This window comes from Phyllopteryx taeniolatus, chromosome 3 (assembly GCF_024500385.1).
Source record: "Phyllopteryx taeniolatus isolate TA_2022b chromosome 3, UOR_Ptae_1.2, whole genome shotgun sequence".
In the NCBI taxonomy this organism is placed as follows: domain Eukaryota; kingdom Metazoa; phylum Chordata; class Actinopteri; order Syngnathiformes; family Syngnathidae; genus Phyllopteryx; species Phyllopteryx taeniolatus.
Window position 1 is genome coordinate 12,744,912 of NC_084504.1, and position 25,752 is coordinate 12,770,663.

Here is a 25,752-nt window from a genome sequence, read left to right on the forward strand (position 1 = left end):
AGCGACCAGACAAAGCACAGCTAAAAGACCCCCTCATCCATCCATTTTCTGAGCCGCTTCTCCTCACTAGGGTCGCGGGCGTGCTGGAGCCTATCCCAGCTGTCATCGGGCAGGAGGCGGGGTACACCCTGAACTGGTTGCCAGCCAATCGCAGGGCACATAGAAACAAACAACCATTCGCACTCACAGTCATACCTACGGGCAGTTTAGAGTCTCCAATTAATGCATGTTTTTGGGATGTGGGAGGAAACCGGAGTGCCCGGAGAAAACCCACGCAGGCACGGGGAGAACATGCAAACTCCACACAGGCGGGGCCGGGGATTGAACCCGGGTCCTCAGAACTGTGAGGCTGACGCTCTAACCAGTCGGCCACCGTGCCGCCTAAAAGACCCCCTATGACGAATAAAATAAATGGATCTAGGTTTCCCTTGCCTGGACAAGGGTCACCAGCCCCGATGAGATCAAATAACTTGGGGTCTTGTTCACGAGTGAGGGGAGAATGGAACAGGAGATCGACAGGCGGATTGGTGCAGCGTCTGCAGTGGTGAAAAAGGAGCTAATTTACTCGTCGATCTACATTCCTATGGTCACGAGCTTTGGGCTGGCCTGGCTTTTGCATTAATTATTGCAACAAAGCGGCATGGCATGGAGGTGATCAGCCTTTGGCACGGTTCAGGTGTTATTATAGCCAAAGTTGCTTTGATATTGGCCTTCAGATCGTCTGCATTTCGGGGTTTCTGTTCCCTCAGCTTCCTCTTGACAATACCCCTTACATTTTCAATGGGGTTCAAGTCAGGTGAGTTTGCTGGCCAGTCAAGTACTGTTATTACATGGCTATTAAACCAGGTATTGGTAGTTTTGGCTTTGTGGGCAGGTGCCAAATCCTGCTGGAAGATAAAACCATTGTCTCCAAAAAGCACGTTGGCACCGGGAAGCATGAAGTGCTGTAAAATTCCCTGGCTGACAGCTGCGTTGACTGCGGACTTGATAAAAAAGACAACGGACCCACACCAGCAAATGACATGGCTCCCCAAACCATTACTGACTGTAGAAACTTCACATTGGACTTTAAGCACCTTGACCTTTGTGCTTCTCCAGGTTTCCTCCAGACTCTGGACCTTGAGTTCCAAATGAAATGCAAAATTAACTTTCATTTGAAAAGAGGACTTGGCACCACAGAGCAGTACTTTTTCTCTTTAACCCAGCATACACACTCAAGGCTGCGGTCATCCCTGTCACTTGTGCGCCTTTTCCGGCCACATTTTCCCCTTCCTCTTTGCACTCTGTATGTACTTTGATACAGTGCTCTGTGAGCATCCAGCTTCTTTTGCAATTTATTTTTGAGACCTTTTCTCTTTATGGAGGGGTCAATGATGGTTTTCTGCAAAACCAGTTTCTCTTTTTTTTGTCCTGTTCGGCTGTTAGGTCAAGCAGAAAGGAGGATCTGCATCTAACCCTGTTCCCCATGTTTCTGAAGCTGACTAAGCCAGACTGAGACTATTTAAACACATTCACTGGCATTGATGGCTTTAGAAGTCAAAGATCCATGTTAACTGGGAAGGCTGGCAGTGAATTTGTTTTAGCTTTAGTGACCCTACAATGTTCAACTTTGTCATAATATTTTGTGAAATACTGGATTTATTTTTTTGTCTCTGCTATAATCATGAAAATTGAGAAAAAAAAAGATATTTCACTGTGTATAGTGAACTAATATAATATACAAGTTTCACTTTCCATCCATTTTCTGTACCGCTTATCCCTGCTAGGGTCATGGACGTGCTGGAGCTTGTCCCAGCTATCTTTGGCCGAGAGGTGGGGTACACCCCGAACTGATCACCAGCCAATCACAGGGCACATATAAACAACCATTCACACCTATGGGCAATTTAGTCTTCAATCAACCTACCGCACATGTTTTTGGGATGTGGGAGTAAACCGGAGCACCCGGAGAAAACCCACGCAGGCACAGGGAGAACATGCAAACTCCACACAGGCAGGGCCGGATTTGAACCCCGGTCCTCAGAACTGTGAGGCAGATGTGCTAACCAATAGTACACCGTCCTGGTTTCACTTTTTGAAACAAATGATTGAAAATGACTTTTCCTCAATGTTCAAATTTTTGGGCACATACCTGTACAGTATATCCCGAAAAGGGAATGCTGTGCTGTCACAAGCAGATACAAAATACCTGGCTCTTCTTGCCCACATGCAAGGGCATTACAGAAGCTTAATTGCTAATTTTTTTTGTAACACTTTACTCAAACTGTGGTATTTTCAAAACTTCCTTGTAACTAAAATGTTTATCTTACAACACAAAGCAAAAACAATCAACTGCTTGTAACTCGAAATCCTGTAAATTTGGGCACTCAATCCTAAAATATTTTTTTCACATGAACATGGCAGTAAAATTAGATTTTTGGGGGGTGCTTGTTGAGGTGATTCATTCATAGAAAGATTATGGTAAATTTGTCAAACTCTCCATCCTGTTTCTATACCGCTTGTCCTTATTAGGGTCGTGGGTGAATTTGGGTCTGAGGCGGGTTACAAGGACAATTCAGTCTTCAGTGAAGCCAACACGCATGTCTTTGGAATGAAGCAGCAGGAGTACCCACACAAAACCAAAAAGCACAAGGAGAACGCATATGCATAGTCCACACAAGAAGGCTGCAAAGATTTAAAACAGAAACCCTTTGACTGTGAGGCAGTCATGCTCATCACTTATTCACAGTACTGCCTTTTGGTGTTGGTTTTTAAATAAATGACAGTCTAACAAATCATTTGGACTAATTTATTTGGGGTACATTAGAATTTAGGGTTCATCCGCCCACGCTTTGTCTTCATCCATTGTGACAGTCAAAGCAGGGCGGAGGACTTTTTTGCTATCAGGGGCCAAACTAAATGAATGAAATTACAAATGCAACAAGCAAACAAATTATTTAAGCATTTATGGGTTTACATGTTTTAGGGGCTTTTTTTAACAACAGTTCTTCAATTGAGCCAATCCCCCCCCCCCAATGGTTATAAACATTGTTCACATTATATGACATTCTGTTTCCAAACACTTGCATACACTACTGTCAAAAAGCTAGGGATATTGGGGCCTTAGGGTAAAATTTCCAGATGAACCCAATGTGCGCTATAATCCATCCATCTTTAAAGCTTCTTCTCACAAGGGTTGCGGGCGTGCTGGAGCCTATCCCGGCTTTCTTCGGGCGAGTACACCCTGAACTGGTCGCCAGCCAGTGCACTATAATCTTTACAGGTAAACTTAATTTGACCTTCTGTAAACTTTTCAATGCACATAACTTTGCTAGTACTTTTTGCACAACTTGCTGTTCTCTAAAAAGAAGCTGAATGGCAAATTACAACAGTTGTATTTATTTCTACTATGCCTCTCTGCGGCTTCTCTAGTCTCACTGTAGCAACCTGCCGATTACACGACAGGATATCCTCAGCAGGAAGTGGCCACCAATCTGAAGAGTGTCACAGAGTGTTATTAGCAGGTTGCTTCAGAGAGACTGGAGGAGTCACAGAAAGTAATAGTGGGCCAAACACCTGTTGTGAATTTTTCCCATCACCTCATTGTTTAATGTTAAATTCACAACAGGTGTTTGACTCATGAATTCACAACTGCACTTCCAAAGTCCACTTCTGTCCCTTTTCCAGTCTCTCTCTCTCTCTTTCTCTCTCTTACAACGTGCTGATGACACTGTGACACTCAAAACTCAGTGGCCACTTGCCTCTGCGAACATCCTGTTAAGTCTTGCTAACAGGTTTCAACAGCTACAGAGACTGGAGGAGTCACAGAAAGGTACACAAGTGGACCTCCTTGGGAATTTTCATGGTTTAAACAGGAAGTTGTTCAAAAAGTACTGAAACAATGAACAGTTGGACACGCGTTCAAAAATTCAGAGAAGTTCACTTGTAAAGGTTATAGTACATTTTAGGTTCATCTTGAAATTTCACCCAAAGTCCCAATATCAAAACTTTTAAGGAGTACTTTATATTTTCACATGTAAAAAAACAAAACAAAAAAAACCTACCACAGATCTATTCCGAATCAGCCTTGTCCATTTTAAGTGATGTATGCACTTTTGGGACTTCTTATTTACATAATCTCCGGGAATAAATTACAACAATGTCCCACAAATGTCCCCTAGATGAAATCCATTCCCCGAGAAAACGCAGAGGAAAAGCCAAGGCCCATGCCACGCTGGGTGTGCGTCTGTGACCGGGCCATCTCGTACTGGACGTCCAGATTGCGGAACATCTCTTCCTGTTTCTGGAGGGTCTTTAGGCCCTCATCGTTGAGCGGTTTGGATGCTTCCCCCTCGTCGTCAGCCTGGCAGGACCAACGTCACCGCTCGTAAAATGTCAACGGATGGAAAATTTGCGGAGAAAAAACACTTACCTTAATGCCCATTAATTTGCGAAATTTGACATTTTGGTCCTTGTTGCCAAAGTTGAGCTTCTCCCACAACTCAGCTGTCTGGGACTTGTCCTGGAAAATGACACAATCAGAAGACACCATTAGAACAATAAACCAGAAAAACTGCAGAGAAACACCAGAAACGGTCTTTTAGTTAATTTCTGACAGTGAAGAGGATTAACTGCATACAGCAGACACATGGAATACATTATAGACAAGGTCTCTTAGGGCTGCAACTATTGAATATTATTAGAATTGAGTATCTTACTGATTATCTCATTAATTAATTAAGATACTAGATAAAAATTTATTTTGCAGTATTAAACAATTACGTGCGTGAGAAGCAAGATGTAATGTGACATTTCTGTCAGCTGCGGGAAGAAGAGTGTCTTGTTTTTTTAGATAAAAATTGTAAACTTGTTTAAAGTTAAAATTGCTATTGTCGTACTATTTATATACTCATATTTTTGTTAGTGAATTTTTGGGACTTTTTCTCATCATCTACATTTGTCAAAGCTTTGTTTTGTTTTTTGAGAATGAAGTTCGAATCTTACACAAGCAGCCGTATTGAGGAATAATTTTTTTTCCAGGGAAAAAAAAAAAATATAAAAGTTCTTCAAACAGTTCAAAAAATATGAGTACAGTAATTTTGTAAAATTACTAGAGTGGACCCCTGCTGTTCATGGGACTGTGAATATCGGAAATGTGTGGATAATTGACACACATTATAATTGCATTTAATTAAAAAAATAATTCTTGAAAAAGCAGGCAAAATCAGCCAATAAGCGTTTTCAGGATTGGCACTGCAGGATTTGAGTCCCTAGCGGCGTAGTGTGTTACTGATGGTAGCCTTTGTTACTTTGGTCCCAGCTCTCTGCAGGTCATTCACTAGGTTGGCTTTAAAAGGCAGGGTCTGGCAAGTGAAGTTTCATACTGTTTGTACAATAAAGCGATTGAAAGTGCACCAGAAAGCTGTGTAAAGCCTTGGCCACTTGTGGGGACATTACATTCACTTTGTGTGTGTCGTGATTAGAATTGCTGCTTTTCATAAAGAGACAAATGGGAAAAACTACTATTACTGTAACAAACTAAGTTGTTTTTACCCCCTGGTGATCCCACACATGCCGTATTTGACAGTCTTTTGGAGCACAGCGTAAAAAATGACCTTAGCTAATGATGCACACGCTGCTTCACCACACAGCCAGTCTTACCCCATCCTTCTTGCCCTGCCACAGCTTCTTGCGCTTCTTCTCCTGCTCGGCAAACTTGGAGGGGTTAACTGCGGACGGATTGTAGTAGCTGGGGACAGCCACGCCCGTCTCAGCCAGCGCCCTAGCCTGCAGCGCTGCCATCTGCGCTGCCATGGCGATCTGCGGCGTCACCTGTGTGCCCGATGCCAGCAGCGCAGCCACATTGAGGGCATGGTTGGACGAGGCGGCTACAGCCGAGACGGCGGTCGGGGTAGCTGCGGCAGCCACTGGAGAGGTCGCTGGAACATACACACAACTCAGCACAAGGAAATACACCAGTACCTTGGCTTACAAGTTTAATTCATTCCGTGACCAAGCTTGTAACTCAATTAACTCCTACAACAGAATTTTACGCATTGGAATGAACTGAAATGTTATCAACCACAACTGTTTTACGTTTTCAACGAAGAAAAATGGCTAATAAAACAATGTAAAGACAAACTAGTTTTATGAAGTGTAACCCGATATCTGTGCAACCAGTGTTAATTTTAACAGCAAATTGACCGATTGATTGATGTACTTTTAGTCATAGTCATTTGAGTAAAATATAATTTAGGTTTAGTCGTAATTTTGTCATCGAAACTGTTTTAGTCTTGTTGTAGTTGACGAAATACCATAAGACTATAGCCGATGAAAACTGCAGTGAATTTAGTCAGGTAACAAAGTGTGTAAAGGGTAATGTAAACTTTCCCTTCACTTTCTGAAAGTAATCATCACATTCACCTAGATCTGCACTTCTTAAAGTGTGATACAAGTACCACCAGTGATATGTGGGGTCCCTCTAGTTGTGCATGAAGGAATCACTGAATTAAATGTGCATGTTAAGTGGTTTCAGCTTTTTTTTAATTCCAGGAAATTATAATTATAAAATAAATAGTTGTATTTACCTGAAGTTCAATACATTTAAAATTAATAGTTTAGAACCGTCTTGAAGTATTTATTTAGGTACAATTTTAATTTCACTTTTGTGTTTGAGACATTTAATTAAATAATTTAAGTACAGTTTATTTTTCAATACTCAAGGACAGTGTTAATGTTCACAAGATGCATGCATGTTACACTGGTCTAAAATATTCAATACCGCTTTTAGGCGTAGCATACTGCTGTATTTTAATGTTGGTCATAATGGTGGTACTTGGAGAGTAAGTATTTTTATAGGTGGTACATGGTATAAAATGTTTGAAACAACTGACCAAGATTAAATTAAATACTGAATGTATTAAGGAACGGTAAGGTTTGAAATTTACACACACACACACATGGATCAAACTTATTTTGACCAAATTACTTTACACGTTAAGATTATAAAATCAGCAGCGCCATTAGTGCTAAAATAAAAACATTTGAGTGCATAAACTGTAATTCCATCAGGCCTGCGCTTTGTGAATCAGTGAAACTCAAGTACAGATAGGGTGGGGTATCGAGAACTGATTGGAACCGGGACCAACGTTCCGGTTCTCCCGGAATCATTAAAATGTAAAAATTTCGGTTCCTAGTTTCGATGCCTACAGTCCACTGACTCCGAAGAAGAAGGTGGCGAAAACCAACGAAGAAGAACGCGCACGAAGACGTGCTTATGCCCAACGGCAGCCGTGAACAAAAGTATCTTAACTTTGGTAAAATAAACGCGCTCCCTCCCGCTACGAGCCTCAGCCTACACTGAGCAGAACTTCAGTGAAGTGACATTGGTTGAGTGGTTGCACATTTGCACTAATGGTTTGTAACTTTATTGGCCGTCAGATATTTACAGTACTATGTCAAAAGACACACGACAAGGCTAAAAATAAACTAGCTTTTGGATTCAACTATACTGTGCACGATGGCGACGCAGAGTAAATGTCTTTTGCGGCGCCGATCGGCGAATTATGACATTAAAGCCGATCAACATAAAATGCTAAATATCGTCCGATACCGATCAGATCAGTGTAAAGTCTAATTTTAAATGTCTACAGTCTTTTATTTATTTATTTTTAAAGATGTCACCACTCAGCCACCACAGCTGTCAATAAACTAAGCATGTTCACGTGTACCATATTGTTTTTGTATAAATAAATGATATACATGTATTTAATGTTTGTCCAAAGACACCAACCATGAATTTTTGTTTTAGCAAGTTCGGCTTTAAAACGTCATCAACCCATTGTCATGCTTGTTAGTGCAGCATATATTTCTCTAACCGGTTTTCCAGGTTTGGTCACGTAATGTTCCTATGTAGCGGATAACTGTACGTACTGTAGTATTCATGTTTTGGATGTGTGCCTTAAGAGGCATGGCCTAGTTAGTAACATCAGAAGGTTGAGTTGTTGAAAAAAGTTAGGGCAGACCTAAGTCAAAGTACCGTTGTAAAATGGCAATGAAAAATATACCTCACCTCCAATAACCTCTTGCTGACGTTTTTCTAACAACTCCTTCTCCTTCTGCTCCTGGAGCTTCTTGGCTCGCTCTAACCTGCAAAGATAAGCAAGCAAACGAGTAAATAATATTACTTCAATACAATTTTAGAAGAATACTGACCATCCATCCATTCATGTATTTTCTATAGCGTTTGTACTCAGTCGGGTGGCGGGAGAGCTGAAGCATATCCCAGCTGCTGACTTTGGTTGAGAGAAGTGGGGTACACCCTTGACTGCTCGCCAGTCAATCGCAGGACACACAGAGACAAACAACCATTCACAATCGCATTAACCTTATTGGACAATTTAGAGTCTTCAGTGTGCAAGTTTTTGGGAATGTGGGAAGAATCTGGAGTGCTTGGGGAAAACCCACAGAGGAGGGCCTGAGTCAGTAATCAAGCTCCAGGACCTTTTGGCTTGTGAAGCAGACTTGTTAAACGCACACAACACAGTAGGGTGGGGCAAACCTACATATCAAATGTTTTTCATAGACTTAAAAATGCTAAAAAGTGCATTTGTTTTTTTATACCTACAGTCAAATCTTTATGCCAAGAGGAGTATCCAACTACCGGTACTACTAAATGGAAGAACTTAATTAGTTTTGTTTATTTTGGACTGGGGCAGCCTGGAGGCATGATGGTAAGCACATCTCCCTTACATTTCAGGAAAGCCTGGGCCGAATCTCTGTTGGAACTGTGTGAAGTTCCTATGTACTCCCCATGCATGAATGGGGTTTCCTCTGGTACACCAGCTTCCTTCCATATTCAAAAACATCAGGCCTCTACACTGACTTTTGCACTGGTACTGGCACATGATTTGGTCACACTTTTTTTGAGGTGGTACAAGCACGACCATGGCAAACCATAGTTTTGTAGAAGTAAAACTTGATAGTGACTCGAGCTATGATAGTTGCAAAATATTTTGGTGTGAACAAGAAAACTGTCTGCAACATGCAGTGGCTGACAAAACAGGTCAATTATTAAAAACAAAAAAAAGGCTTTATTTTCATTTGAAAATTTTTTCGACCAGCTCATGAGGTCTCCGAGCCCTCTTCCCCTGGGAAAACCACTTAATTTTAAGCATTAAGACAACCATGTGATTAACATAAATAAACCGATTGCATAAATGTTTCACCACCGTATACAGACATGCAAACACCAAAGGCATGAAAAGGTGACAAAAAAATAAAACATTGTAGGGGGGTCTGGGGGGAATCCGCAGAAAGTTTGTTTGATTTTAACATAAATTAAGCAATCTGGAAGACTTTGAAGAGTACAATAGGGCAAAACACAACAGAAAAACATTTATTTACACCGCTCAAGTACATGTTGATGTACAAATTTAAGATTAAAATAAAATTTGCCTCATTTCTTTTTTGGCCTCCAACTTGAGCCAGGTCCATTTCCATCTGCACCTGATGCCTGCTTCAAGCTGTGCCACAAGAATAGCCTTCTCCTCTTTAAGCACTCACATTGTAGAAAAGAATTGACTAAAATCAGTCTGTCTCACTTAATTTTTCACTATTACAAACTTCAAAGGCTAATCCCAAATGCATCCTCCAAGAAAATATTAAGTATAGTATTTTTCCATTTTTATTGGCCATTTCTGAATTTGAAGTTAGTTCATTCTGTGTTGTGACATATTCCCTAACATCGCTCCGTCACATTTAACATCCGTAAACTCATTTGATAATTGTAGGCGCATTTCCTAAGTAATACAAGATGTACTAGCAGATCAGCTCTTGTCGCCGATGTTACGTGTGCTTAGCTGTTCCACTGGGACCACAACCAGGGCCTCGACCCACAGCACCTCAACGCGAAAATACAAAAGACCAGTGCAACAAATACCACACTGGCTGATCTGAGGAGCAAAAATGTTGCTTAAACGCAAGAGTAGCAATAGAGGATGTCCGGTCCCAGAGGTGGGTAAAGTAGCCAAATATTGTACTCAAGTAAGAGTACAGTTACTTCACAATAATGTGATTTAAGTAAAAAGTAGTCCTCCAAAAAAATATTTGAGTAAAAAGTACACAGTGAAAATTACTCATGTACTGATTAAATAGTAACTTCTCATTTTTTTAACCACAGCATGAACATCAATAAAATAAAAATGTGAATGTGCAAATTGTGATATTGCTCTGTGTGTGCGTGCACTACCAAAACTACAACAAAACATCTTCAATTTACTGCAAGGTGTTTTCTCAAGTTATAAGGGGGCTGAAATATCCACGTTTGGGCAGTGTAAGACAAATATGAAAAATGTTGTTTTTGTTCGGCTAAATGTAAACATGACCAGCTTGTCGTTGTCTTCACAGTAAGGACGACCTTCCCAACATGGTGTCCACGGAGGCACGACGATCAGCCGGGCTGGCTTATCTAGTGTTAATACCTATTTTGGAATTGATTTACTAGTAAAAGAAAATGTACCCATTTAAAATCATAGTCCTAAACAAAAAATGGATAAATCATTACTCATCAATAGCAGTTGCTATTGATAATGTGGTGTGTAAAAGAAAAGCTGTGAGTGACTTGCAACAGGAGGAAAAATGCTTACCCGTACTTTACATGGTGCGTGCGGGCATGCTCGCTCGCTCACCAGCAGAACAGATCAGCTGGCAGCTCGCATTTACAACCCCAATTCCACTGAAGTTGAGACGTTGTGTTAAACAAATAAAAACAGCATACAATGATTTGCAAATCATGTTCAACTTATATTTAATTTAATGCACTACAAAGACAAGATATTTAATGTTCAAACTGATCAACTTTATTGTTTTTAGTAAATAATCATTAACTTAGAATTTTATGGCTGCAACATGTTCCAAAAAAGCTGGGATAGGTGGCAAAAAAGTGAGAAAGTTGAGGAATGCTCATCAAACACTTGTTTGGAACATCCCACAGGTGAACAGGCTAATTGGAAACAGGTGGGTGCCATGATTGGGTATAAAAGAAGTTTCCCTGAATTGCTCAGTCATTCACAAGCAAAGATGGGGCGAGATTCACCTCTTTGTGAACAAGTGCGTGAGAAAATAGTCGAACAGTTTAAGGACAATGTTCCTCAACATACAATTGCCAGGAATTTAGGGATTTCATCTTCTACGGTCCACATCATCATCAAAAGTTTCAGAGAATCTGGAGAAATCACTGCATGTAAGCGGCAAGGCCGAAAACCAACATTGAATGCCCGTGACCTTCGATCCCTCAGGCGGCACTGCATCAAAAACAGTTATCAATGTGTAAAGGATATCACCACATGGGCTCAGGAACACTTCAGAAAAACAATGTCAGTAAATACAGTTCGGCGCTACATCCGTAAATGCAACTTGAAACTCTACTATGAAAAGCAAAAGCCATTTATCAACAACACCCAGAAACGCCGCCGGCTTCTCTGAGCCCGAGCTCATCTAAGATGGACTGATGCCAAGTGGAAAAGTGTTCTGTGGTCCGACGAGTCTATATTTCAAAATGTTTTTGGAAATTGTTGCCGTCGTGTCCTCCGGGCCAAAGAGGAAAAGAACCATCTGGACTGTTATGGACGCAAAGTTTAAAAGCCAGCATCTGTGATGGTATGGGGCTGTGTTAGTGCCATGGCATGGGTAACTTACACATCTGTGAAGGTACCATTAATGCTGAAAGGTACATACAGGTTTTGGAGAAACATATGCTGCCATCCAAGCAACGTCTTTTTCATGGACACCCCTGCTTATTTCAGCAAGCCAATGCCAAACCACATTCTGCATGTGTTACAACAGCGTGGCTTTGTAGTAAAAGAGTGTGGGTACTAGACTGGCCTGCCTGCAGTCCAGACCTGTCTCCCATTGAAAATGTGCGGCGCATTACGAAGCGTAAAATACGACAACGGAGACCCCGGACTGTTGAACAGCTGAAGCTGTACATCAAGCAAGAATGGGAAAGAATTCCACCTACAAAGCTTCAATTAGTGTCCTCAGTTCCCAAACGTTGATTGAATGTTGTTAAAAGGTGATGTAACGCCGTGGTAAACATGACCCTGTCCCAGCTTTTTTGGAACGTGTTGGAGCCATAACATTCTAAGTTAATGATTATTTGCTAAAAGCAATAAGTTTATCAGTTTGAACATTAAATGTTGTCTTTGTAGTGTATTCAATTAAATATAGGTTGAACATGATTTGCAAATCATTTTATTCTGTTTTTATTTATGTATAACACAATGTCCCAACTTCATTGGAATTGGGGTTGTATTTAAAATACAGTGCCACCATAAGTATTCACACCGCTTCACTTTTTCCACATTTTTCTATGTTGCAGACTTATTCTCAAGCCGATTTGGGTATAGTATTCTTAAAAATATATATATATATATCTACATAAAATATCCCATTATGACAAAGTAAAAACATTTTCACACAGTTGTGGAAATTTATTGAAAATGTAAAACTAATAGGTACATAAGTATTCACACTCTTGGCTTAATATTTAGTTGAAGCACCTTTGGCAGCAATCACAGCCTCAAGGGTTCTTGGGTATGTCTATGATCTTGGCACACCTGTTTTAGGGCCTTTTCTCCCATTCCTCTCTGCAGATCCTCTCAAGGTCAGTCAGGTTGGATGGGCGGCGTCAATGGACAGTCATTTTTCTACTTTATACTACTTTATATTTGGCAGCTGTCATCTTACCTTCTATGCAGACAAGTCGGCCAGTTCCTGAAGCACAAGAACAGCCCCACACCATGCTGCTGCCACCACCATGCTTCACAGTCGGGATGGTGTGAGCCAGGTGATGAGCAGTGCCCCTTCTTCTCCGGATATGACGCTTGCAATTCAGGCCAAAAAGTTCAATATTGGCTTCATCGGACAAGATAATTTTGTTTCTGTCGGTCTGAGAATCCTTAAGGTGCCTTTTGGCAAACTCCAAGTGGGATCCAATGTGCCTTTTAGTGAGAAGTGCCTTCCATCAGACCACCATACAATAAAGGCCTGATTGGTGGAGTGCGTTAGAACCATGCAGAAGTTCAACCATTGCTATCTCCGCAAGGGAACACTGGAGCTCCACCTTAGTGACAATAGGGTTCTTGTTCACCTCACAGACCAAGGCTCTTCTTCCTCGGTTACGCAACTTGGTCGGATGGCCCGATCTAGAAAGGGTCCCGGTGGTTCCAAACTTCTTCCATTTCCAAATAATAGACACTAAAGGGACCTTCAATGCTGCTGAAATTCTTTTGTATCCTTCCCCAGGTTTGTGCCTTGACACAATCCGGTCTCGGAGGTCTGCAGACAATTCCTTCGACTTCAATGCTTGGTTACTGCTTTAATTTGCACTGCCAACTATGAGACCTTATCAAGACAGATGTGTGCCATTGCAAATGATGTTCAAACAACTGAATTTACCACAGGTGGACTCCAAGTTGCAGAAGTAGTTCAAGGATGATCAGTAGAAATCAGATGCACCTGAGCTCAAGTTTGAGTGTCATAGCAAAGGGTGTGAATACTTATGTACCCATTATGTTTGCTTTTTCACATTTCTTTATAAATGTACACAAATGTCTGAAAATATGTTTTCACTTTCTCATTGTGATATTTTATGTAGGGTTTTTTTTCAAGAAAACTATATTCAAAACAGCTTTACAATAAGTCTGTAAAATAGCAAAATGTGGAAAACGTGAAGGAGTGTGAATACTTTCTGGTGGCACGCTCAGTACTCCAGTCAAAATAGTCACCACTTATTCCATTACCTCAGTGTCGCTTTTAGAATACCACAAGTTCCTTTATCAACTTGAGGCTAACCACATTTAGTTCCCGTTTTATCTAGTCAGGTACAAGCCGGTCGCAGTTTTTCATTAGGTTTCATTTAATTATTCATCACATCAGTGATAAAAGTATTTCGGTCTGAGACCAAATATGCACTTTTGCGCCATTTTGCAGGCGAAAAATTTGGTCACTAGTAAATTAGTGTAGTGTACATTTTTTCTTCACCTACATCCTGGCCGATGTTTAATCAATGCCGTCTGATTTGGCACCTTTTGTTGGCACTCCGTCACCACCAGACTCCACCTTTTCTGTTCTCAATTGTTTTTACAAAATAATCAGCGATAGAACATTTTTAAATAGTGAAACGCTTGTCACAAAGTTTTGTCTGACACACATGTGATGCGCACGTACGGGACGGCGCTGTGGACAATAGCGCGTGTCCTATCTAGAGGGAGCAGCGAGGCAGCCAATCATATTGCAGTGGGTTGCTTTTAACTCAAATGGGATTCATAATAATTTAGATGCCGCTTTCTTCACAACCGTAGAGTGCAGGGGGAAGAGATTGCAGTGGGGGGAACGAAAGGGTGACTTTCAACAATTAAAACATGCACTCCCACAAATGCGACCAGATAACATTTTTAATCACACAAGCTGGAAAAAAAGGTTGCAAATGCGATCAATTTGGTCGCAGTCTGGAGCCCTGAAAAATATCCTTCTTAAGTTGATTGAAGACTTGAAATTGTCCATTGGTGGCACGTGAAATGGTGCAGACAAAAAATGCTTGGCAATTAGAGTGGCTATCTGTTTCGGGTACTTGCTTCCAATTTGGGTGAATTTCTTAGTGGGAGTTTGTCGAAGATGGATGCTTCAGACCAAATTGGCCGACTTCCAGGTCAATTTCTGGCATGGGTCCTTGACACTTTTGTTCACCAACTTTTCAGTGAAACAATTGCTTACCTTCTGGCAAGGGCCTCTTGTGCGTCCATGGCTGTGTTCCTGCCCCGGAAGACGGGTGGATTGGCTGACCCGCTTCGACTCCTCTTGCGCACCTTTTCGCTCTTTTTCTTTCGCTCCCTGGCATGAGAACAATTAACCAATGAGAGGGGTACAAGCTTTGTGGCTGGTGTGCGTTTCATGTTTCACGGTCCCACTATATTGCAGATTTTGTTTTCAGTTACTCTTTTACGCAAAAGAACTAAGTACTTTATTGAGTTCAGGAAATAGAATTTTCTCAAATTCAAATTTAGTTGCGAATCAAAATTAATATTGAACATTTTGTGTGGACAATTTTAAAACGGGTATGTAAGTAACTTAAGCTGTCAGATAGTTTTAACAGATTTAAAAAGGAGGAAGATTTTGGCCTAAAAGACATATACAATACTCACCTTTTGTTTGTCAAAACTGAACTGAAGCACGATACTTGAGTTCATGTAGATGTATAAGGCCCAGTTTGACTGGGTTCACCTTGGACCACGCCACTGTGCTCAGCCAGAGACGGCCAGCCCACATAACCAAACTGCGACAGAAGGGTGGCTCACTTGCTTGTGGTTTAAGAAGGCAGCTATCCAGCTATCTAGCCCGCAAGCTGCACTACACTTCAAACCTTCCTCGCGGTTATACAGTCCCCTCCAAAATTATTGGAACGGCAAGGTCAATTTCTTTGTTTTTGTTGTATACTGAAGACATTTGTGTTTCAGATCAAAAGATGAATATGAGACAAAAGTTCAGAATTCCAGCTTTTATTTCATGGTATTTACATCTAAATGTGTTAAACAACTCAGGACACAGCACCTTTTGTTTGAAGCCACCCACTTTACAAATAAGCAAAAGTACTGGAACAGACATTATTAAATTAATTTAAAGTGAATAACACTTAATATTTGGTGGCATAACCCTTACTTGCAATAACTGCTCTCTGGTCTTCATGTTTGCTTAACAGCAAATGTAGTTTTCTCAAGTGAAACCCAAAGACGAGCACTATCTAATGTTGAAGCAATGACTCTAAAAGTCAACACCTGAGCAACTAGAAACACCCAGTCACATGTTCCAATACTTTTACTCACTTGAAAAGTGGGTGGGTTCAAACAAAAGGTGCTCTGTCCTTAGTTGTTTTACACATCTAGATGTAAATACCATGAAATAAAAGCTGGAATTGTTAAACTTTTGTCTCATACCCATATTTTGATCTGAAACTCAAATGTCTTCAGTATACAACAAAAACAAAAGGAATTTACCTTCCCGTTCCAATACTTTTGGAATGGAATGTATGCTTCATTTTGGCGCAGAGCGGCAACCTGGCTGGCCACTTCGGCCTGCCCAGACTTCTCTTTACCGATCGATTACAAGACTCGTGACTGCTCCGCTCCCCACATGTGAAAGCCGGTGATCCTGTCGGCCAAGCCCGCAGCGACCTGTCCCCCCCTAAAGGAAAAACTTAAGTGAACTAACTCCCCTTCAGTAGCGGTGAGAGGGAAATATAAAATAACCGTACAATTACAACCATGTCACATGGGCGTTCTTTTTTTTTTTTTTTTTTTTAAACACACGCACATGCACGCGCACACACACACACACATACATACAGAGCGATTCTTACCCCCCAAAAAAATCATAAGCCCTGAATAACAGTACCCGGCAAGGTAGGCGACTGGTTAGAACATCTGCCTCACAGTTCTGGGGACCAGGGTTAAAATCCAGGCCCCGCCTGTGTGGAGTTTGCATGTTCTCCCCATGCCTGGGTGGGTTTTCTCCAGGCACTCCGGTTTCCTCCCACATCCCAAAAAAATGCGTGGTAGGTTGATTGAAAACTCCCGTAGGTGTGAATGTGAGTGCAAATGGTTGTTTGTTTCTATGTGCCCTGCGATTGGCTGGCGACCAGTTCAAGGTGTACCCAGCCTCTCGCCCGAAGATAGCTGGGATAGGCTCCAGCAGCCCGTGACCCTCGTGAGGATAAGTGGTAAAGAAAATGGATGGATGGATGAATAACAGTCATAGCTGGGGCGCACCTGCTCCTGCTCTGGTATTGGGGTTTGGACCTGGAACGTGACCGAGATCGAGCTCTTCTCTTCCTGTCACGGCTGTGCGATCGTGAGGCGCGTCGCCTCTCCCGGCTCCTGGTGCGATGTCGCCTAACGGGAACGACGGACCAGGGAATTACTGACAAGTGCGACTGACATTTTTTTTTTTTTCAACTCAAGAAATACAGTGAACCCCGACTATGTTGCTGTGTTCGCAACCCTGCAATATCGTGGAGTACAAGAGATTTTTTTTTTTACAGGTACGTTTGAATTTGGAGTTACACATCTTTATAGTAGTACCACAACATGCCAGCAGTATTGAGGTTCACCTCTCTCGCGAGTGCGACCGGGACGAGCTGCGACCCCTGGGAGACTTCTTGTCTTTACGCCGTGACCGCTCGTCACCATCTTCCGCCGAGAGTCTCTCGTGATACTCGTCTGCTTGCTTGTGCGATTTGGACTGCTTCTCCGGCTCTCTCTTTCGTGCCTGTTTCAAGAAGAAGTGGGTCTCTTTCAGGAAAATAGTGCAACAAAGAGAGTTAGTACCATGGCTTGCAAGGGCATCCATTGCTTGTACATTCAGAAAATATGACAAAAAACATTTGAGTACGCTCAAAGATGTTTGGAACCTTGATTCGGCATTTCATAATCAAAGTATCAACCTCACAATCATGTAATATAGTAGTATGACACAGCACTACAGAGTCGATTTGAATGAATACAAAACAACACTTTGTACACAAACTTATCAGATAAATGCACATTAGATTTAAAAATACATATGAAGTGTGAAGACATGAATGTGTTTGAATAGCAGATAGTTACCTGTCCCCGTAGTAGACATATTATTTTGCTATGTCAGCAGGCTCCTCTGTTCAGTCTCTTCGTGCTTTAGCACGCTGAGTGTGATTTATTGTAGAAATGTTATCATGTGGTCTACGCACACAATTTTACAAAGGTAAAAAAATAAATATATCTAATCACCACAGAATATGGTTGAAAATAACACATATCCAAGGATGAAATGTCAAACCCACACTCATCTATTACTTCCTGATTGAAATTTTTTCCATCTCACTCAGGGGTCCCCAACCTTTTTGTTTGTAAATGTATATACCCACTGTATATACGCTGTATCCAGAAAGTATTCACAGTGCTTCAGTTTTTCTATATTGTTGGGGGTAATTGAATTATTCGAGTTATTCAATTAATCGCTTTAGCCCTAGACACAACAAAGTATTGCACAAAGGCTGTGGATATTTATTTATTTTATTCTTAACTGTTGTTGTTTTTTTTAATAAATGTGCAAGTGGACAAAGGTACCACCAGCACCTCACATGCATGGCGTCTTGTTTAATAATGTTTTATAAATATTCAAAGGGATATTAAGTATATGAATATATTACAAAAATATTCAATAGCAGCATCCCTAGTCTTTGTTATTATGGAGTGCATGCGTGTATAATTTTGAAGAAACGAATTTCCACTCTGGAATAAGGTTTTAACAAAATGTAAAAGTGAAATGCTACGAATACTTTCCAAATGCACTGTATATGACACCAATAACAATACGGCGGAAATATTACAGTATATAAGTGGTCCATGGTTGGGGACCACCGATTAAATACTCACCTTGGCCGCCTAACAACAACTAACGACTGACGCTTCAAAAAGACGTGAAAATGTGCTTCTAATTCAAAAGGAATGAAGCGAGTGATTAGTTACCTCTTTGCTCCTGCTGCGACTCCGCCTGTGCTTCCTGTTCCCTGGAAATTTTCAAGAAAAGAGCAAAGTATTGGAGGATATTAGCTATCAGCGTCAGAATTTCTAGTTTCTCACCCACAGACAGTCCTCTGGTTGGCTATATACCTAACTGGGATAAATGTAGTCTCGCAGACCAAACCCAAGGCCAGTATTTGTTTAAGCCACAATTCTAATTAGTATGAATGTAGTCTTCACAAGTAAAACCCAAGGCCAATGTTTGTGTACTGGCTCCGTTTTCATATTCTGTCAGATTCACAATCGTTTTTTTTTACCCATTAACAGCGCTAACTTTCTGACTGGCTACACCTAACTAGTACAAATGCACTCTTGAAAGGAAAAACCCAAGGTTAATAATTGCATTGATTTTCCATATTCTCTGTTTCACAATTGCTTGTTTTTCACCCACAGACAGCTCTCGTTTCTGGTTTAACGCACCTCTAGCTAGTATAAATGTCTTCACAGGCCAAACTCAAGGCCAATGTTTTTCACCTTCACAATTGCTGGTTTTTTACCCTTAGCGGCTCTCTGGTTTTCTACACCATAACTCGTATAAATGTTTTGTTGTTGTTTTTTAAGGGCAAAAGCCAATCTTTATGCAATTACTCCAATTGATAGACAACTCTATAGGTTCTGTTACTAACTTTTTCTGTCCCTGGAGCGTGACCTTGAGCGTGAATGGTGGTGTTTGGAGCTTCTGGGCAATCTGGAGGAGTCCATGCTGTGCCTTTTTCTGCGATGAACCGGCGAGTCTGCTCTAGTATTGTCTACAGACTCGTCACTTGCCTGAAAATAAGTAAAAATCACATCAATGGCGAAACAATGTGACTTAATGGGGTACAGAGAAGATAATGGGCAGGCTGCAATAATGAAATCAATATACCATTGAAAAGAATTACTCCCAATAAAGGCTTCTTTATACGCACGCGGACGGCGACCGCGCTGACGTCACTGCGGCTGTCCCTCGCCTAGTTTACCTTTATACTCGAGCGCAACCCACGCACGCAGTTTTGAAAATGTACTGCAGTTCACCTCCAAGTCGGGGTGTCGCTACAGCTGGTATTGGTTAGGACACCATAGGGTGGAGTTTCCTCTGCATTTTTTGGGCCATTTCCGGTAGCCGTTTTTACTTTTCTTTCAGTAACAAGGAACAAAGCAACAACAATGGCAACCGTGAAACAGTGTCTGCTAGAACAAATGGACCTAGATGACCAGATGATACGTTTAATTATGCTGCAGAATCGATTGAGAAGGCGGCGGCGCAGACGTTATGTAGAACCAAGGAGCACGCCGAGTACGTCATCACAACCTGTAACTAAAACGGACCAATCACAAGAGATGATCTCTGCGGCGTTCCATACGCAGCAACTACTTTTGCCGTGTGCGCGTCAAGCCACGCAGAGGGGCCGTGCAGGGCAATTCGTCGGTCATGTGACGCAATGCGGCCGTTCTCGACCGCAGGAATATAAAGAGGCCTTAAAAGTACATTACAGTGGGACCTTGTGCACCAATTAATGAATTTTAGTTACAAGCCGTAGCAAGGTCGATTTTTTGCTTTGAGTTGCAAGCCAAATTTGAGTTACGACCAAGCTTTAGATATGACACCCCTGAAAAAAAGGAGACCTGCAGACACACTTTCAGTCGTATTTTGAATGGTACAAAGAGCCAAACTCATGACCACAAAATGACACTCGCAAATCAAGACTAAATGGCCATGTTCCTGACGTCACTTGGTAGGCCACAACCCTTAAAGGCACACTTACGACACTCCAGTTCTTGTAACTCAGCTTGTCCTAACGTTCAGTAATTACACTTTATACCCCTGTAATTCTTAACATTTTTTATTATGTTTTTACACAATGCAGTGTAACCTTTTATATTTTGAGGGGGGTGGAATGTATTAATGATTCAATTCATTTCGATAGTGAGTATCGCCTTGATATACGATTAACTTGAGTTACGAGCTTGAGCATCTAAAACTCGTATGTCAAGCCATTTATTTAACTTAATAACTGATTGCCAATTCACTCTCCTCGGTTGTATAGTAAGTTGCTACTCTTAAAAGCGCTTCATAAATACATTAATTTGATGTATGATATTAAGTGGCAATCTTATTGGTTAGCACATTTAAAGAAGAAACGCATTCTATCTCAAGCGAATTCAATCACATTGGTGTGTTTTCTCCTCTCCAGAACGACCAAAAAATAAACAGATAGCTAAATTAAATGATAGTTAATTTAAGATTTTGTTAGTAATAAGTGCTTAGGTCGGTCTCATATCGCCGAGCTACTTAGCGTAGCAAACTAGGCCTCTACGGTGAAAATAAATCCATTATTCGCCATCTTAAAGAAGAACAACGACGTATAAATAACACCGTTAAAACGTCGGTACGGTCGTTTAAGTGATGTTCTGTCCATATATAGCGCAAACATCAGTTTTTAATTGTACTTACAGACATAATAGTGGCGAGCTCTTCGTAAACGTTCGTGATTTCGTCGACGACAAAACGTGAATCTTCTTCTTCTTCTTCTGCTTCTTCTTCTTCTGCAGCTTCTTGATTTCCGGCAGACTGGGCACGTTTAGTAAATTGCTTCCCCCTATTGACCAAGTGATGAACACCAACACCAGTGCTAAAGGTTATATTTTTGTATACACCCAGCATTTCTTAGGAAGCGCAACACTTCATTTTTCTCTCTCTACTGGAGAAGATCCATGTCCTTGTATTGTTTTTAATGAAAACTCACTACATCCTAGATCAGTAAATGCCCTGAACAGATGTTTCCTTTCAACAGCATATCTTGGGCATTACAATAATACATGTTCTTCTGATTGTGTGACACCACAGTACTCACAGCAGCTATAATGATATTTCCCAATTAAATACATCCCACAGTGACCCAATGTAAGTCATGTCAGTTTTATATCACCTTGAGAGGAGCAGGTTTTAATGCTATGTCTTACCAATGGTACGATGTTATAACATTTCCTCACTTTGGTCCCACTATCCCAGGACTGTTGCGATTGCTGATATACAGTGGTTTTTTCTCATGAAGTATTTAATTATTTTAGTGTTTATTTATTTCGATATGTATTCATTTCAATATTTATTACATTATTTCAATATTTGTTTAATTATTTCCATTTTTATTTATTTATTTAATGATTTACTTAATTATTTCAGTATTTATTTAAACCTCTTTTTCAGTACTTATTTAATCATTTCAATTTGTATTGATATTTTCAATATTTATTGATTTCACTATTTATTTCATTTTGGTCCTAGTGTTCCCGGGTCATGAAATGCATATGGGTCATTCTCGCCCATCAAACTCATTGGATGGGCAGTAGGCGGGACTCGCGCTGATTCAGCTCCAATCAAATTGCTTGTTTGCATGAGCATGCGCACTGCTGATGGGGCAAGCCTATGCGCCCCTTTCATGAATTTCCTCAATTCGCCCTGAATTAGTATTTTCAGGCGAAACCTCTTTTCTCCTACAGAAACAAATTGTTTCAATAAGAGTGGCGATGAGAGCTAAATATTAATATTGGATTTACGGTATGGTGCGTTTGGATTCACTATCAGGTTTTAGTGTGAGTCGCAGGCGGAAGTTATGCCTGAAAGACTTAGTTGAGAGAAAATACACCGTGCTTTTCTGTTGCCGTGCCATCGCCCGCCAATTTATAAAGTTGACCGCTGCTGTTTGAACATGTAAGTTGTCGGTATTATGATTTTCCTTTAATTTATGACAACAGGTGAGACTAAATATTCGAGCTATGAATGTTATATTCATGAAAAAGCTACGATGTTATTACTAACTGATTAGGGAAGCCTATTCGAACGTTACATCTTTATGTGTTCGCCGGTGAAACTATCATGACAGAAACATGACAACGTCTAAAGCAGGGGTCACCAACTTGGTGCTCACGGGGCTGTTCTTAAAACAGTTTACCGGTGATGGGACATTTATCCTAAGAATGTAGTAAAAGAACACTTTCAAAACAAATATAGTGTTACATATTGATATTCATCTGTCTCCTAACTTCTGTAGGTATGTTAGTAAAATTTGCAAACCATCTGGATATCAAAATAGAACATCTCCATCTCATTGACAGGGCCAAATCGAGAGCAAGCGTTAGAATTACGTCAAACTTCACAGAAAACAAGAATAGTAATACTTCATCACGTCCATGTAGTTTTCAATCGTGTCCGAATCCTATGAAGGTGTGGTGATTTTTGGACACCGAAACATGTTCATCTTTGTCAGAATCACAGCCATTCTCCTCTGAATTGAAAATTTGTAGAAATGACATTTCCCAACAATGTCATTTGAAAAGAACAAGAATTACCTTCGGCAAGACAATGAGAAAATGTGACTTTTGGTCGACCTCCGCTAAATCGAAGTGCTGTAAATCCGGCACAGCGAAATGGAAAGAAAACTGCGGCTGTGGTTTTGGATTCTGTATTTAGTAACATATCCATCCATCCGTCCATCCATTTTCAACACCACTTATCCTAGTTAGGGTCGCTTGGCGCTGGAGCCTATCCCCGCTGACTTGGGGCGAAAGGTGGACTACACCCTGAACTGGTCGCCAGTCGCAGGGCACATAGAGACACAGACAACCATTTGCACTCACATTCACACCAAACTGAACCCACACTGCCTGCAACGAAGTCAGGATGAATGCACCACTACACCATCAGTGACTAGATTTAGTAACCTTGTGAAATCATTAAGAATTATTGTGACATCAACAAGATCTGTGTCTTCAATATAGATGAAAATCTTTAATTATAGGATGTTGATTTCAGCGGGAGCATTATTAAACGGAACACCGTATCAGAGTGTCAGATCTTGCTGGACAAGTGTAATTGTTTTTTGTAATTTTTCTCACACTTCGATTTCGTGTTCCTTGTTTCATGTCGCATCACCCACTGTACCTTTTTCCTATGGATCTGCATTTTCCCTTGCTAAGTTGTTGGTCGTTCTCCACCTTAGTGGAGTTCCTAGTTGAACTGCTAAACAGTTGTAGTACTGCATGTTTTTGTCACTCAGTTCTGATCTCTCTGAAACTAAACACCTCCTCCCCCTCCCAGTACTACCAGGTACAGCAAAAAACTGCACCTTGCACTGCTCTCTCTCTCTCTCTCTCTCTCTCTCTCTCTCCCTCTCTCTGTTGCTGTCTGTCGCTCTCTCTCCCTCTCTGTCTATTTCTCTATGTTACTCTCTCTCTCCTTTTCTATTCTCACCAATTAAGTCTTTGGATGCTTGAGGTATCTTCCCAGGAGGAGAGTTTTTCCTTGCCTCTGTCGCCTACTGCTTGCTCATGTGGGATTCAGTTGGTCTTTTAATACTTGAGGAGTGTGTTTTTAGACTTCGTCCATGTGTAAAGTGCCCTGAGACAACTATGGTTGTTTGGCGCTATATAAATACAATTGAATTGAATTATTATTAATATCTAAGTATCCATCCATTATCTGAGCCGCTTATCCCCACAAAGGTCGCGGGAGTGCTGGAGCCTATCCCAGCTATCATCGGGCATGAGGCAGGGTACACCCTGAACTGGTTGCCAGCCAATCGCAGGGCACATATAAACAAACAACCATTCGCACTCACATTCACACCTACGGGCAATTTAGAGTCTTCAATCAACCTACCATGCATGTTTTTGGGATTGGGAGGAAACCGGAGTGCCCGGAGAAAACCCATGCAGGCACGGGGAGAACATGCAAACTCCACACAGGCGGGGCCGGGGATTGAACCCCACTCCTCAGAACTGTGAGGCAGACGCTCTAACCAGTCACTTAGTAACTAAGTAATTTGAGCAAATTTGTAATTTCAAAAGTCTGTATCAAAGTGGTGGCCTTTTGCATTAATAAGTACCCAAGAAGTAGCTCTTATATCAGTTTCAATAAGGTTGGTGACCCCTGGTCTAAATGAATGAACCACAGTATATTACTTTGTGTGTGTTAGCTTCCCAAAGGGTGGCGATGTGGAACGATGTGGAGCTTTTGGTTAATGAGGATTCAAGCACTGTCCGCTTTGGCAACGTTTCAGCAGAGGAGAATGACAGCAGCTTGTATCAGGTGGACACACTGGTCAAGGTGTCCTCGAGCGAGGTAAGACATTGTACAAGGGGTCCTGGGTTTACGACGGAGTTCAGTTCAAGTTGGAGTTTTGCATGTAAGTCGGATCATGTCGTAGTCTATCACAAGAGGTGGCAAAAGTACTGAGCAATTCAACGGCAACACCACTTTGGCCAACTAATCGTTACAGAGGTTGCAAAAGTACTCAAATTTAGTATTTAAGTAGAAGTACATATACTTGTGTAAAGAATAACTGGTAAATGTATAAGAACCGATTCAACTCTTGTACTTGGGTATGGTGTTATCATGATATAAAAATTCTGACTTCGATACTATACCTACATAAAGTACCTCGATTATTTTCCCTCCCAGGTGGAGTCAGACCCTCACCTCTATTCCATCAATGGGCCCAATTGGAGTATTCTTGTCGCCGACAGGACGGTTGTCCTATTCGACCAGAGCTACCAAACCATCCTGTTGCTGCTTAACTTTGGTATGCAGTTTACAACAACACGTCCCATCAGTTCTATGTTTCAATCGCAAAGATAAAATGCACAGGGAGACTGCCATGTCATTTTGTTATGCTATTTTGTTGCATCCGGCACGGGTGTTTTGAAGCTGTTATTGTATTTTAAAGGCTTTTATTGCTGCCATGATAAAACTGTGCCGTCAATAATACTACTGATACTGTAACTTAGATTCATTTAATTCCAAAGAATGCTGAACAATAGCACATGGGTGCTTTAAAATGTATCTATACAATGATACCTTGACCTATGAGTGCCCCAATTTCTGCGTTTTTCGAGTCACGAGACGTTGCTTGGTCATTTGTTTTGTGAGTCAAGTGGGAAAAAAAATGGAGCAATTCAGGGTACTATAATCCCCTTGCAGCTGTGCAAGGAGAGCCACAGTCATTGTTGCACTTTCAGTCGATTATTGAATGGGACAAACAAATACAAAATGAGAACACTCGCAAAGAGCTGCTGTAGGCCACAGCTCATGCCCAGACGCTCACACGCAGACTAGACTCCAATTAGACTAGACTCCAATTAGACTCCAGCTCCTGATGTCACTCACTACGCCACGCTCCTT

The 25,752-nt window shown here is 41.2% G+C and overlaps 2 protein-coding genes across 7 annotated transcripts in view; one reads left to right on the forward strand and one right to left on the reverse strand.

Moving 5' to 3' along the window:
- Nucleotides 1–2,774: 2,774 nt before the first annotated feature.
- On the reverse strand, nucleotides 2,775–21,160 carry rsrc2 (arginine/serine-rich coiled-coil 2). 3 transcript variants are annotated; one of them, XM_061766960.1, is made up of 10 exons: nucleotides 21,028–21,160; nucleotides 19,220–19,361; nucleotides 18,540–18,580; nucleotides 17,144–17,301; nucleotides 16,803–16,925; nucleotides 14,755–14,871; nucleotides 8,051–8,127; nucleotides 5,641–5,918; nucleotides 4,412–4,501; nucleotides 2,775–4,342 (listed from the first exon to the last, which is right to left on the reverse strand). In XM_061766960.1, exons 1-10 carry the CDS (start codon nucleotides 21,031–21,033, stop codon nucleotides 4,157–4,159), a joined length of 1,218 nt encoding a protein of 405 aa, XP_061622944.1. In that variant the 5' UTR covers nucleotides 21,034–21,160; the 3' UTR covers nucleotides 2,775–4,156. The 3 variants fall into 3 exon arrangements, with proteins under 3 accessions (XP_061622944.1, XP_061622946.1, XP_061622945.1); XM_061766962.1 differs by lacking the exon at nucleotides 21,028–21,160 and adding an exon at nucleotides 17,640–17,713 and having other exon boundaries at nucleotides 17,144–17,324; nucleotides 19,220–19,320; XM_061766961.1 differs by lacking the exon at nucleotides 14,755–14,871.
- A 925-nt stretch (nucleotides 21,161–22,085) lies between these two features.
- The window catches only part of kntc1 (kinetochore associated 1), a 64,773-nt gene continuing 61,106 nt past the window's right edge, over nucleotides 22,086–25,752 (forward strand). For 3 of the 4 annotated variants that reach the window (XR_009787647.1, XM_061766965.1, XM_061766966.1), the window contains exons 1-3: nucleotides 22,294–22,328; nucleotides 24,548–24,693; nucleotides 25,033–25,153. Coding sequence is in view for 3 of the 4 variants with exons in the window: in XM_061766965.1 (XP_061622949.1) it covers nucleotides 22,319–22,328; nucleotides 24,548–24,693; nucleotides 25,033–25,153 (277 nt within the window). In the remaining variant the exon portion in view is untranslated. The other variant, XM_061766967.1, reaches the window with a different exon arrangement.